The sequence below is a fragment of the Somniosus microcephalus genome, chromosome 8 (genome assembly GCF_052327205.1).
Source record: "Somniosus microcephalus isolate GS21.2 chromosome 8, FLI_Smic_1.0, whole genome shotgun sequence".
NCBI classification, from domain to species: domain Eukaryota; kingdom Metazoa; phylum Chordata; class Chondrichthyes; order Squaliformes; family Somniosidae; genus Somniosus; species Somniosus microcephalus.
The window spans coordinates 50143841-50157714 of NC_140994.1; the positions used below are offsets into that span (position 1 = coordinate 50143841).

Sequence of the window (13874 nt, forward strand, 5' to 3'; positions counted from 1 at the left end):
AGTAGAGTTTTGGATGAGCTGATGTTTACGGAGGGTGGAGGCTAGCAGTCTGGTCAGGAGAGCATTGAAATAGTCAAGTCTGGAGGTGACAAAAGTATGGATGAAATTTTCAGTATCAGATGGGCTGTGGTAGGGTCAGAGGGAGTCATCATTGTTATAGAGTGGAAGTAGGTGGTCTTTGTGAAGCTCAGCATGGGGTCAAATAAGGCGCCAAGGTAGCAAAGTCTAATTCAGGCTGAGACAATGGCCGGGGAGGTGGAATTGGTAACAAGAGGGCGGAGTTAGTTGCGGGGGCCGTAGATGATGGCTTCGATCTTCCCATTGTTCAACTGGAGGAAATTGTGGCTCATCCAAGAATGGATGTTGGACAAACTGTTTGATAACACAGAGACAGTGGAGGGGTCGAAAGAGGTGGTAGAGATGTAGAGCTGGGTGTGGACAGCGCACATGTCGCCATGGGTAGCATGTAGAATAGGAAGAGGAGGTGACGAAATATAGATCCTTGGGAAACTCTGAAGGCAATAGACAAGTTTAATTTGGGTATAGAGGCCAAGACCACTGCTATTTGGTGGAGTGAAAACTTTAAGACAACTCCTTGGGTTCCTTACAGTTGTTAGGAGAGGGCGCTTTCATCCATTTAGTCGAAACTGGACCTGAACCAAGATAATGGTAATCAAGGACCTGCTGCATAATCCATTGTGCTATAACATTCACATTTTAATGTAACTAACCCATAATTATATATGGCAAGATCTTCAAATCAGTATAAAATATATTTACCCACTCAGAAATGGCTAGATAAAGTCACAGCTCCTTGACTACCAATATGTTGGTTCAGATCCAGTTTGGAGTAAATGGATGAAAGTGCCCTCTCCTAACAACTGTAAGGATCCTAAGGAGTTACCTTACAGTTTTCACTCCACCAAATATTTTGATGCAAATCCTATTGTGAAACACATTTGGGGAAAGACACAATCAGTTACTGTTGTGGGAGAGCTTGGGGGTGGGGGAGGACTCTTAAGTGATTAACATTTGTTAACTGCTTTTGTTATATAATGCAATCTTCATGCTCTTAACAAGCTAATTAACAGTATGCATATTTTAAAGAAAGCTCTGCTTGTAATAATAGATTAAAAATTGAACAGTGCAAGTGCATTGTGACTTGAGATACATGTATATCATGCTACAGAAAGGCTGATGGAGGCATTCAATGATTTGAGATAAAAGCCCTTGTAATAACTTACTTTTCAGATCCAATGGAAACTTTTCTGCTTTAATGGGGCACTTCTGATTGATGGATCCCAAATTGTTTCCAAATGAAAATCAAGTTTAAAAAATATATTTAGTCATTATTATTTTCACTTCAATTCTTCAGTGGAATGGTAAACTACTGCATCTCTGCAAGGTTATTTAATCCAGTAATTTTAAAGAAAGCCCAATGTGTTAAAATGTAATAAAAGAAAGGTGTTTTATAGTAATTGACATACCTTCTGCACGTCAGAAGTGTTTATTTAATATATTGACAGTATTCACTGTTATTTTTAATAGATTTCAGTCATGAGGTAATTTTCTGGCTTTCCCAACCCTTTTATCATTGGTACCTAATGCTTATTTGCTGGTGCCATGTGTTTATCCCATATAATTTTAATTTCATATATTGGGTGATTTGATTTATGGTTCACACCGATCACAGTTTTGAGGAAGAGATTATGTTGACGGATGTTTTCCCATTACTGGCAGATGGCACTGCAGCTATAGTATGATTTTTCACAATCCTAATATACAACTTGTATCAATGACTGTCAAGTTTAATTTACCTTTTAGTCATTCTTTGTGTATATTTGAAAGGATCAAGGGAACTAAATTTGAAAAGGAAGTATTTGAAAAAGTAAATAAATTAAGATGGCAATATAGTTTAAATCAGAAAATAATTTGATTGAGAATGAATCATTAGAACATCAAAACCCAACACAAATTAATTTGTATTAAATAATTTCAGGAATTTTTGATATATAATGAATAATTAATTAATCTGAAATAAATTGGCCTCCGTCACAGAAACCAAAATAGACCTAAGTCTACTTATGGTTAATATCTGCATAGTTTTAATGAATTTCTTTGTGCTTGGTGCCTACAAAGTTGGTGACTAAATGCACTTGACAAAACAAGATAATTATTTGTGTATCTCTGCTTCTTTTGTAAATATTATATTGGCCTTTTTGAAGCTGCTCCTGATCAATTTTAAAACATTTTAGATTTATTCCTCAGAGCTAGGCTTAATTAGGCTTGTGCTACCTGTCACACATTAAGGAATGACCTACATAATGACTACACAATAATTCCAGTGTCTATTGCTAAATTGTCTGTTCATATGCTCTTTTGTTGTGCACAGGTATATTTCAATAATGCAATTGCAGTGGAATCAACCTGGAGGAAGTCAGAGGAGGTAAAATTGTTGCAAGGACACAAAAAACCTATTTTAAAAGCAAATCAGGTAGCAGTGGCACTATCAACAGTGACTAAACCTACATCGTCTACAGGCTCCAAACCCTTTCTTGTGGTAACACCTCAGGCCATTACTGGTGAGCTGCTTAAAATGTTTAAAATAGTTAATGTAAATCATCTATCCTTTTCTCTTTTTGTTTTATGCATCTTTATCTCTTTCAGACAAAATAGGCCCTTCAACACATTTAACCTTATCCTTCTGGAATACCAATTCTGCTGTCTTCCCATTATAGCATCTATATGTTTCATTTTGAAATTAGTCGAATGTCCTAGTTTCAGTTGTCCTTCCCTAACAGCACTGTCATGCTATTGATCACCCTTTGTGTAAAGAAATACTTCTTGACATCTGCCCTAAATTTGTCCTTCATAACCCTGAACCTGTGCACTCTTAAATTGCCTTGCCACAATTGTAAACATTGTTTTGGGCTTGATTTCTCTATTCCACAAAGTGTCCAATATGCCTCCTATAAGGTCCTTTTTGATGCATTTTTTTGAGACCTAATAGCCCCAACTTATCAAGTAGTTCCATGTGAGATCTTCCCTCTGATACTGAGGATCAGTCCCACTGAAGTCCTCTCCACTGAGATCTTCATGTTTTCTTGTGTTGTGGTGACCATAATTGTGGTTAGTGCTCCAGGTGCGGCCTGACCAGAGCAATCCACAACATCAGCATAACTTCTGGGGATTTGTACTCAGCTGATTTCTCTATATAACCCACCACTCTCTTTGTTTTGTTTACATTTAAAGTATGGTAAGTGAAGCAGCATCCCAAGGCCTTTTTCAACTTCTCCTTTGGCATGCTCTTTCTGCCGATAAAGTACATATGCCTCCTATTTTGCTTTCATTCCTTGCATTTTCCAAATTAAACCTCATTTGCCACTGATAATCCCAGGTGCTCACCCTGTTGAGTTCACTTTGTAACACTTTGGTTGCCTCTTCTGAATCCGCAGTCATTTTACATGTCCCCCGACCCCAACTTGGTGTCACCTGTTAACTTAACTACCTGGCTTCAAGACTACTATTCCGGATCACTTAAGCACATCAGAAACAGGAGGAGTCGCAGCACAGACACCGGGGATAACCCCCTTCCCATCGACCTAGCTCTCTTTATGACTACTCTCTTCTGTCTTCCCTTTACAGTAACTAATCTATGTCCATGTCTTACCCTACTGCTCTCAGTTTGTGAAACAGTGGCTTGTGGCAATATCGAAGAACTTTTGGAAGTCTAGTGATGCCACATGGCTTAGCATTTTGAATTTAGAGTGTCACATCTTCAAAAAAAACAAATCTGAGTTTGGTCATAAAAGATCTACTCCCTTTTAAAAGCTATGTTGGCTGTTATTTACTAGGTTATCTTCATAGAAGTATTCTTATTGATTATTGATTCCATTAGTTTTCTGATTACTGAGGTTAGGCTGATGGATCGGTAATTGCCCTTTGTGGGAATTACATTTGCCTGGTTACAGTCCATCGGAACCTTCTCAGTGTTTATGGCTCCCTTGAAATGGCCATAAGTGACTCACATTTGCTTGTTTTAACTCTTAAGTATCCTGGGATGTAGTTCATACAACCTGGGGATTTATTGGTTTTCAGTCTATCTAGAACAGGGGTGCCCAAACAATGACCTGTGGTTCATATCTGACCCTCAAGCCCTGGTAATCTGGCACACACAGCTCGGGAAACTCATTTCTATTTATGATTTTAAATTTAATTGCTGGTTTCTCCCATTTGAATTTTGTGGTGCTAGAGACTTGCAAGGGCCTGTTCTTCATTTGTGGATAAATGCTAAATCAGAACACCAAGTTAGGTTTGTATTAGCAGATCAAGATAAATACAAGTTAATAGCAACACTGACTTAAGCTTATGTGGCCCTTGAAGCTTCAAAGTCTGTTGCTAAGCAGCTATGAAGACAAAAAAGCTTGGACAGCCCCAATCAAAAATCTAAAATCTCTGCATCACTAATGCCAAAAATCCAGGCGTACACATGATGTGTTCAATGTTGAATGATGTATAGTTTGTCTCCCGCTGGCTTAAAACCTACCAAGTAGTCAATTAGCATGTTAACTTTTTTTTCTTCATTCTCGTGTTCAAGCCATATGGTTCCCTTAGGGTTTACCTTCAGAAGAATGCTTTGGCATTATATTTTACATCAGCTGCTATTCCCCTTTCAGGTTTTCATGGCACTCCTATGACCTGCTGCAGTATGTTTTTGTACTCTGCCCAATGATAACCTTCTCCCTTTTGCTTATTTTACAAATCCTTTTTTCCCCAAATCCCCCTTTTAATTTTCTAGTTGATCCACTTTTATTTACTTTACTATAGCTGCACTTGGGTCTGTATTTACCTTGCAGGTCTTGTATCATGTTTCTGAATGATCATTTATCCTTGAAAAATGTATTCTTAATTAGTGCTGCCTACTGTTTGTTACTAAACTGAACACTCATCCCTGAAGATTTCTGGTGTGCAGTTTTAGAATAGAGTTTTGTAACATGCCTGCACTGTTTCCCAAGTCGTATTGAAAGTTGTTATGCAATGATCATTACCACCCAATGATTCTGTTCCCTGAATAATGTCTCGGGCAGCCACAAGAACAAAATCTAGAAGAGAGCTTCCTCTCATGGGCTTTCTAATTCACTGGGGGTGATTTTAACCTGACATGTCGTGCTAGAGGTTGGTGGGTTCGGGTCCACTGCCCATTTTACATTCCGCCCATTTTACTCTCCATTGAAGTTAACCTTGGCAAGAAATGCAGTTGGGCAACAACTTGTAGTTTACCATTAATGAAAGTGTCCCCCCTATTAGCAGTTAACTTGAGGCTGAGATTTGAATTCGTTCTGATCAGAAGGATACCCAAACTGCTTGGACTTGCAAGGTTGTTTGACTTTAAGGTTGAATTTATTTTTTGGCATGGAGATTTAGTAAGGGCTCATTTTGTAGCAAACCTAATACCAAATGATGTCTCTGACTTAGTTTTGGGAAATCACAGTGCTGACTTTTTATCTTCCACCTCTCATTTCGTCCAGTGCATCTTTTTACTAAGGATTAATGCGTTGAGCTGATGGGCCAGGACATCAAGCACTTCTAATCCAATGATCAAAGCTGCCATGTTGATGTGGACATTGCTTTGTTGATGTGCACAATGCTTTAACTTTCACCTTGGAAAGAACCAAGAGTATTCAATGAATTGGGACAGTTTTTGTTTCCAGTGGAAAGAAGACATTCACTGAACAAATTAATGAATTGGTAATTAAATGCATTTCTTCTTGTTATCTCCTGGCTGGGTAGAAATCAGTAGATAAAGTTGGGGATCATTTTGCTTCTTAATAGGCCAACGTTTGGAAAATTTTTCTCAGTGCTGTCAGCAAGTTAGCTACCTGGAGCAACCTACATGTATTCAACAAGGGTTGTTGTCTTGATCGGACAGCTTGAGTGTTTCTGATGTACTAATCAAAGCTGCCTTTAACATGAAGGCCTCTAGAATCCCACTGCCACTTTTGTGTAATTCTACTTGTATGTAGAGCCGGAACAAATAAGGGAAAATGTTATATTACTACCTGTAGGTTTGATTATCTCATTCATTGAAAGTTCAACCTCTAAATATAACATTCCTGCCCAATCTAACCTACACTGTGGCCCTGATATTTACGGGAGGAGGGGGTTTGTGGAGATCCTGCCGAATTTAATGGCAGGTCCTCATTTAAAAAAAAAATTCATGTTCCTCGGCCGGCAGCAAGCCAGATAGAGAGGCTGGCTGGCTGGTGGGCCGGCGAGCGGAGAGGAGGGAGAGATTGTGGGTCGGTGGGGGAGGGAGGGATCATGGGGAGTGGAGAGGCGCATTGTGGGTTGGGGGAGTTCATGGTTAGAAGGTGGGGTGGGGGGGAGATTGGGGATAGATCGTGGAGATTGGGGGGATCTGGGGGGGTTGAAGATCGGATGGGTAGAGATCACAGTGGGGGGAGCTCGTGGAGATGATTGGGGGAGGGGGGGGGAGCAGGAAGAGGTCGTGAAGGCCGGGGTTTGGGAGTGCGGAGGTTGGGGGGCACATCGGATCGTGGGGGAAAGGAAAGCCAATCATGGTGAGGGATGCAGGTTTGCTTGAGGGACCAGGGGGAAGCACTCCTGCTCCTCATGGCCCACAAGCAGTGCTGGAAAGGCACTTACCTGTTGGATCAGCCCTTACATAGTTCAAGGAATTTGTGAGCTTAGGTCGGATATGAATTCATCTGGACTCCATTATGTTTCTAGCCTATTTTCCAGTAACTATAGATCTGATCAGTAGAAAACATTCAGAAATGTATTTTCCATTTTGTCCATGGCTTTTAAAGGAGGAGATACATTGAAGCTGGTGACAAAACAATTGAAAGAAAGCAATTAAATGAGCTGGGCATCTACATAAAACATTCGACACAGGATTTCAGTGCATGGCTGTTGGAATAGTCCATTTACCATTGCATTATTATATTTGTTTGTAGTTTACTTGCAAAATTGATGGATGCGTTTACTGTTTTGTCAGTTATTGTTTAATGCACTAAAAAGTGAATTACCAGTTTGTAATAAAATTTGTTTGTGTAGAATTTGCATTGAAAACAGCATTTTTCAAAAATAAGAATATTAAAAAAAATTGCCTGTGCATTCCCTGATGGCTCAGCTGGTTAAGGGACTAGAAGAAGGAAGTTGCCTTTATATGGCATCTTTGACATCCTCAGGACATCACAAAATGCTTGACAGCCAACGTGAATAAAATTCATGGACTACCACAGGATTATAAGCAGCAGTATTCTGTTGCATACCTTTATCTTTTAATTCAGCACTAAATAATAGAAGATGAAATTCCAACTAATAACTTCTGATGTACAAGTTATACTATTATGGGCACTTTTCCTGTGGCAAATTTGGGGGAGTAGCTTGTACAGCAGTGTGATTTATAACCTGATGTTGTGGGGATAAGCAGGTCAAGTTCGTTGCCAAGATTTTGAATTTAGCCAGTAGTAGCAAAGGTCTTTTTACGTTGGCCAACACTATTTTGTTCTCTGCCCCCGAGTGTTGCCAGGACCCAGCCCAGATAATGTTAACGTCCATACCATCACTCCTAGGACCCGAGTTCAGTGTTCTTCAGCAACCTGACCCAGACAGCAAGGGTGAGCTTGATGTCTTCCTATCTCTCGTTCTCTGTATTAGACCTGGCCACAGCACTTCACCACTTCCCCCAATCTCCCACTCCCCCTTGCCGCCTGCCCCTCCCCCAGCACTTTAAACACTTCCTTCCCTACACTTCTCCACCTATCACAAGGGGACAGTGTACCAACTCTCCTCATTTCAATCACATGTGCACCTATTACTGCTGTCCTCACAACAGGTACTAACACTTTTGCTTTTACCTGGTAGCAACTGCAAAGCATTTCACTCCTCTGCTGACTGTTTTCACATTGGATCCAATTTCTTGCACATGACCACCTCCCCAACTTGCTCACAACTTGCTGTTTCTCCCTCTCAGTTTGCACACTATGAAATTGCTCCCCAAACCTGCATAACTCTTTACAGCACCCACTCACAGCACTCTCCTTCACTTCCTGCAGGAGAATCTGGCTCAAAATAACCAGGAGGGGAGAGCCTTTACCGTACCATGCTGGCGAGTCACGCCTCCAGAGGAAGCTTTGAGGCTCCGGATGTAGCGCCATGAAATTGGTCTTTTTTTAACCCCATTTACCACCTGGAAAACAGATGGAACAAAGACCAATTTCTACTCCTTTGTGTCTCTCTCATAGTTAATAATTAGAATGTTTATTTTTTTTTATAGCTATCAACAAAACACAGATAGTAATTAGAGCTCTGCAAATTTAACTTCTTTGCTTTTTATTTGAAAAGAACTAAAATGCGAAAAAAAACTGACAGCTGTTAGTAGTAGGAATATTTGCATTTTCTAATTTTCGACATAACAGCTGATAATGTTGAGATAATTGGAATCTGCTTCAAAATGCAACAAAAAAAATGAATTCCACTACATTGAATACTTTCTCTGTCTGAGCACTGCACTACTACACTTTCTGAATTTTCTAGAACATAAAGCAAAAGCTACAACTGTAGTCTTTCGTCTCATGCGCGTATGCACGCATATACACACACACTCACAGACTCTTGGGCCGGAATTTTCTGGGGTCCATGTGGGCGGGAATGGAGACGGGTCGGGTGGGAAATTTAAAAAAAGTTGGCGAGGGTTGGGAACCCACTGTCGTCCCGCCCCCGCACGCCTTTCCCTCGGGCGCGTTTGTCAGTGCGGTAGCGACACGACCGGCGGAGGCGAGTGACCCAATTGAAATCGTTATAAGCTTGTTTTCAGACAGTTAAGAGCCTTTTCCCCCCTACATTTCAAATTTCACTGCATAGCCACCGGATTCATGCAGCTCGGGAATCACGTCTGTCAACCTGAGGCGTGAGTTGAGTGGCCATTGCTCCAGCTGATTAGTTGACAGCATCAAATGTACTATAAAAGCGCCGATCTCACAGCTGATCACTTTCCTCTTGCAAAAGCTGTTGCTGACTGCATTCCCAGTACAGACGGGGCTTTCTGCAGACTGCAAGTCTTTCCATCAAAGTCTCCATCCAGTCTCACCTCATTGGAAAAACCTCTCTCACCATTGACAGATTGCTTCTGTCAACCCTACTTGACCTGCCATCTATTCCATCAGCATGGGTGCTGTTTATGCTGTCTCACCTTAGTCCTCAGAATTGCAGCACGATGAGCACCAGCAGCACCAACAACAACAATACCAACCTTTTCTGATACCCACAACACAGGGAGAGAATGAGCTTCCTCAACATGACTGAGCTGCAGTGCCAAAGGAGGCTCAGGCTATCGTGCCAGGGCGTCGCAGACATTTGCACATTGCTCGAGCAAGACCTGCAGCCCAGAGGAGCGGGTGAACATGCCTTACCAATGGCTGTTAAAGTCACCAGCACCCTCAACTTCTTCACCTCAGGCTCCTTCCAGGGATCTGCAGCAGACATTTGCGGCATCAAGATGCATCATACAGGTCACCAATGCCATGTTTGATAAGTCAGCCAATTATATCAACTTTGCCACTGATGAAGCCAGTGTTAGTGAGCGGCTCTCGGCTTTGCTACTCTGGCTGGCTTCCCATGAGTGCAGGGCTTCATCGACTGCACACATGCGGCCATCAGGACATCCCATCTTAAGCAGGAGTCTTTGTCAACTGCAAGGGCTTCCACTCAATGTGCAGCTGGTCTGCAACCATAGGAAGATCATCATGCACGTGTGCGCCAAATTCCCTGGTAGCTGTCATGATTCTTTTGTCCTGTGCCAGTCCACCCTCCCTCAGCTCTTTACACCTCCAAACAGACTTTCCGGCTGGTTGCTTGGAGATAAGGACTATCCACTGAAGACGTGGCTCATGACACCCTTGAGGAGGCCAAGTACTGAAGCCGAGGAGAGATATAATGACAGCCACATTTTCACCAGATGAGTGATAGAGCAGACAATAGACATGCTGAAAATACGATTCAGATGCCTTGACAGATCTGGTGGAGCCCTTCAGTATGCACCAGCCAGGGTCTCCAGAATCATCATGGTCTGCTGCGGCCTGCACAACATAGCGCAACAGTGAGGATTAGCGCTGCATGAGGAGCGAGGCACTGAACGCACAGCCTCTTCGGAGGAGCAGGAGCTGGAGGAGCCTGTGGTGCAGATGACACCAGCACTTGAGCACATTGCTGCCTGGGAGGCCAGGGATGGCCTCATCATGGCCAGATTTACTTAACTTTACGCAGTGAACCCATAAGGCTGCTACATGCTTCACCAGGTTTGCAACACCCCACAACCACACCATAAAGCATCCCTACAATGACCAATCCATTCCTTTGACAGTCACTATCATTGCTGGAGGTAAAGTTATGTCTGACCCTTCACTCCAACTAACTAAGCCACTTCCAATGGTGCACACAAATTTGTCCAAGACCGGAATGTTTTGAAAAGAAAGAAATTCATGGTTCACATTTAATTAACTGAAACTTCATGTTAACATTGAATAAAACACCAAAGTGGCTACCCTTGTGATTCTACTTGTGTGGCATCTTTCTCTTGCGCGTGCTTCTACGTGGTGCTACCCCTGTGGCTTCAGTAGAGGTAGAGGCAGCTACTCTCTTCCCTGCTGCGACTGCTTAGATACTTTTGGTGGCCCTCTGGGTTTTGGAGCCTGTGATGGCCCCGCCAAAGTCTGCTCCTTGTGCGACTGTGCAGGGGCAGGCTCTGCCATCGCTGTCTGGGGAGGCATCTGGGGCTCTCACTGAGGGGGTGGCAATGGGGGAGAAGTGTGAGCACTTTGAGAGGAGCCCCCATTTCCATGACCCCTCTCACCATCATCCCTCTCATGGGCCACCTGCACCTCTCTGCTAGCAAGGAACTGGAGAGCACCTTGCTGCACGTCAGTGGGGCTATGAGGACCCACTTCGACACTGACATCCCTCCTAGAGAAGACGCCTATGAGCCTCTGCCATCTATCATCCATAGATAGCCATCTATTGGGTACAGATACCATTATGCACATGATGACCATTCAGTGGCTGCTGACATCAGTCCCCACAAGAGTGACTGATGTATGCCATGGAGCTGTATGATATGTAATTCTGTCACCAGGTTGCTGAGATATCCCCTCTCTCCATCTCAAACCTCCAGGTGCTTGGTGACTCCCGCCACCTCTAAGGCAGCCTCCTCTGCTGTGGTCAGGGTGGCCATTGATGGGGGTCCACCGCCAGTTCTCTCCCTCTCCTTCTCCCTCTTATTGTGGGCTCTCTTTTCCTGCAAGGAGGGAAAGAAGAGAAGGTTGAGTGAGAGTGATGGAATGAGTGTAATGAATGGATGGGTTGCATCTGTAGAAGGTGATTATGATGGAGTGGGGTGGCAATTCCAAGTGGCCTCCTTGTGTGTTGTTAGTTGGTATGATTGCACTAGGATGAGGGTGAGTGTGAGGGGTGGCTAGTCAGATGGGGATGTGATAATGTAGATAGAGAGGGATGGGTGGACGTGCAAGGTAAGTTGGTGTGAGTAATGATGTGCAGGAGTAGGGTTGGGAAGGCAGAGTGATGGGGATGTGATGAGAGGCACAGCAGGATGAAGGTGAGTGTGGCTTTGTACTCACCTTTCCTGATCTAACAAGATCGTTGAAGCGTTTGCTGCACTGCACCCAGGTTCTCCTGACGATATCCCTGCTAGTCACCTCCTCTGCTATTTGGAGCCAGGCTCCTTTGCTCTGCTGGGGAGGTCTCTTCCTCCCGTCAGCAGGGAAGAGGACCTCCCCACATGCTCTGACTCCCTCCACAAGTCATCGGAGAACCTGGGTGCAGCCCTCTGCCTTTGTGCAGTTATTTCTGGTGGTGTGCGCAGCAGTGAAATAGTGAAGTGCACTGACTGCGCACTCCTAGAAGAAACTTCAAATGCAATGTGGCCATGGCTCCTTTAAATATCCAGGCTGAAAATGCGTCATTGATGACGTCACCAGACCCACACCATTTAATTGGGCCGGTAATGTGCATAGGCCCCATTAACGTAAAGTCATTCTGTGGAGCGGGATGGAGCCAGCAATGGGCTCACGACCAACCATGGCGACCGCCCGCGCCGGACCTGCCCAGGTAGGGAAAATTCTGACCTCGGTTTAAAATAAACAATGAGGATAAATTTTGTCTAATATATATTTTGAAATTCATTCTCTAGCTTTTATTAAAATAATTTTGAAAAAGTTTTGAGTATTATCTGTTAGAATGTTCCATTCGTACAGCTGGCTGATGATACTGATGCATTCTGGGAAATTAGGCCGCACAGGACACATGCTAAGCTCTGAGTCACAGCTCTGTGCAAAAGTATAGGCCTAGATATTAACAGGCGGTGGGGAGGGAGGGGGGGGGACGGAATTTTGGACGGGAAATCTAGAAGCCTGGGTTTCTCTGCATGCTGTAAAGTTCCAACTCCACAGTATGGGTCTTTTGTTCTTGACAGGTTCCTCGCCTGGAAGTCAGCCTGATTGACAGACTTGGCTTCCAGTCGGGTGGGGAGAGCTCCAGAGCAGACTGCAGGACCAGGTAGATCTGATCCCCTACCCCAGGGGTGGGTCTGATCCTCGACCCCGGGGGGCCTGATCCTTGATGGGGGGGGGAGCTTGCCGGCCGGGGTGAAGCACTCCTGCTCCTCCTGGCTCACAAGCAGTGCTGTAAAGGCACTTGCCTTCTCTCCGAAGCTGTCCTCGCCTCCCTTCAGCTGCTGGGTTTCTCGAGGCCTGGGAAACCTGAACGGCCACTGTTAAACCGGCAAAGCAGGTTAACTCAGAGAGTGCCAGCCTGATTAAAATATTTACTTTGCCAATCCACCTCCCGGGAGTGAGTTGGTTGCCCGCCCCTTGTACCGCCTCCATTAAACCCGGAAGTGGGCGGGTTGGGATCAGGTTTCGGATTTTTTAAATTTTAACCTCTGACCCGACCCCATCCATCTGTGTTTGGGTGTTAAAATTCACTCCATATAGTCCCTGACATGGCTTCTGGGAGAGGCTGATACCTTCAGATTAAACCTTAAGATATTAAATGATGCAAAAGACAATTCTGTGGATAAATTTAATCAGGCTGTTGTGAAATAATTTGATTTTCTTTTGTTTAAACCCTTATTTTGAACATTAGAGATTTCAGTTATCAAAGTGAAAAAATGACAGGTAAATATTTTCAGAAAGCATTTTGAGAAATTTATGCGTACCATGATAGCTAGTTTGTGCAGTCACACAGTGATATTCTTGCACAATAAAATAGTTGCTATTGTGTGTGAAACAGGCTTTGTCAGGGAAGTGTGACAACTTTAACATTGAAAATACCTATCTACAGCAATAGCAGGTACTCACACAGAATCACACAGAATCCCCACAGTGCAGATGGAGGCCATTTCGGCCCATCGAGCCTGCACCGACACATATCCCACCCTATCCCCGTAACCCCACGTATTTAATCCCCTAACACTAAGGGTCAATTTATCATAGCCAAATCAACCTAACCCGCACATCTTTGGACTGTGGGAGGAAACCGGAGCACCCGGAGGAAACCCACGCAGACACAGGGAGAATGTGCAAACTCCACACAGACAGTCGCCCGAGGCCAGATTTGAACCCGGGTCCCTGGCGCTGTGAGGCAACAGTGCTAACCACTATGCCACCGTGCCCCCCTGTACTGTAGATACTGTAGATACTAATAATGAATTTCCAATGAAAAGTGCGCCCCCATATATTAAATTTAATATCTAATGGATAGGTAGGTGTTTTTTTTATTCTCGGCTGTTTTTGATCACATTGTCTTTTCTGTGCTTTTATTTCTGTTTCAAGAAC

The 13874-nt window shown here is 43.6% G+C and overlaps 1 protein-coding gene across 4 annotated transcripts in view; it reads left to right on the forward strand.

Moving 5' to 3' along the window:
- The window catches only part of LOC147113513 (transcription elongation regulator 1-like protein), a 163544-nt gene that overhangs the window by 21100 nt on the left and 128570 nt on the right, over nucleotides 1-13874 (forward strand). For all 4 annotated transcript variants that reach the window (XM_085994697.1, XM_085994696.1, XM_085994695.1 and 1 more), the window contains exon 4: nucleotides 2393-2582. In XM_085994697.1, coding sequence (XP_085850823.1) covers nucleotides 2393-2582 — 190 coding nt within the window. The remainder of the gene's footprint in view (nucleotides 1-2392; nucleotides 2583-13874) is intronic.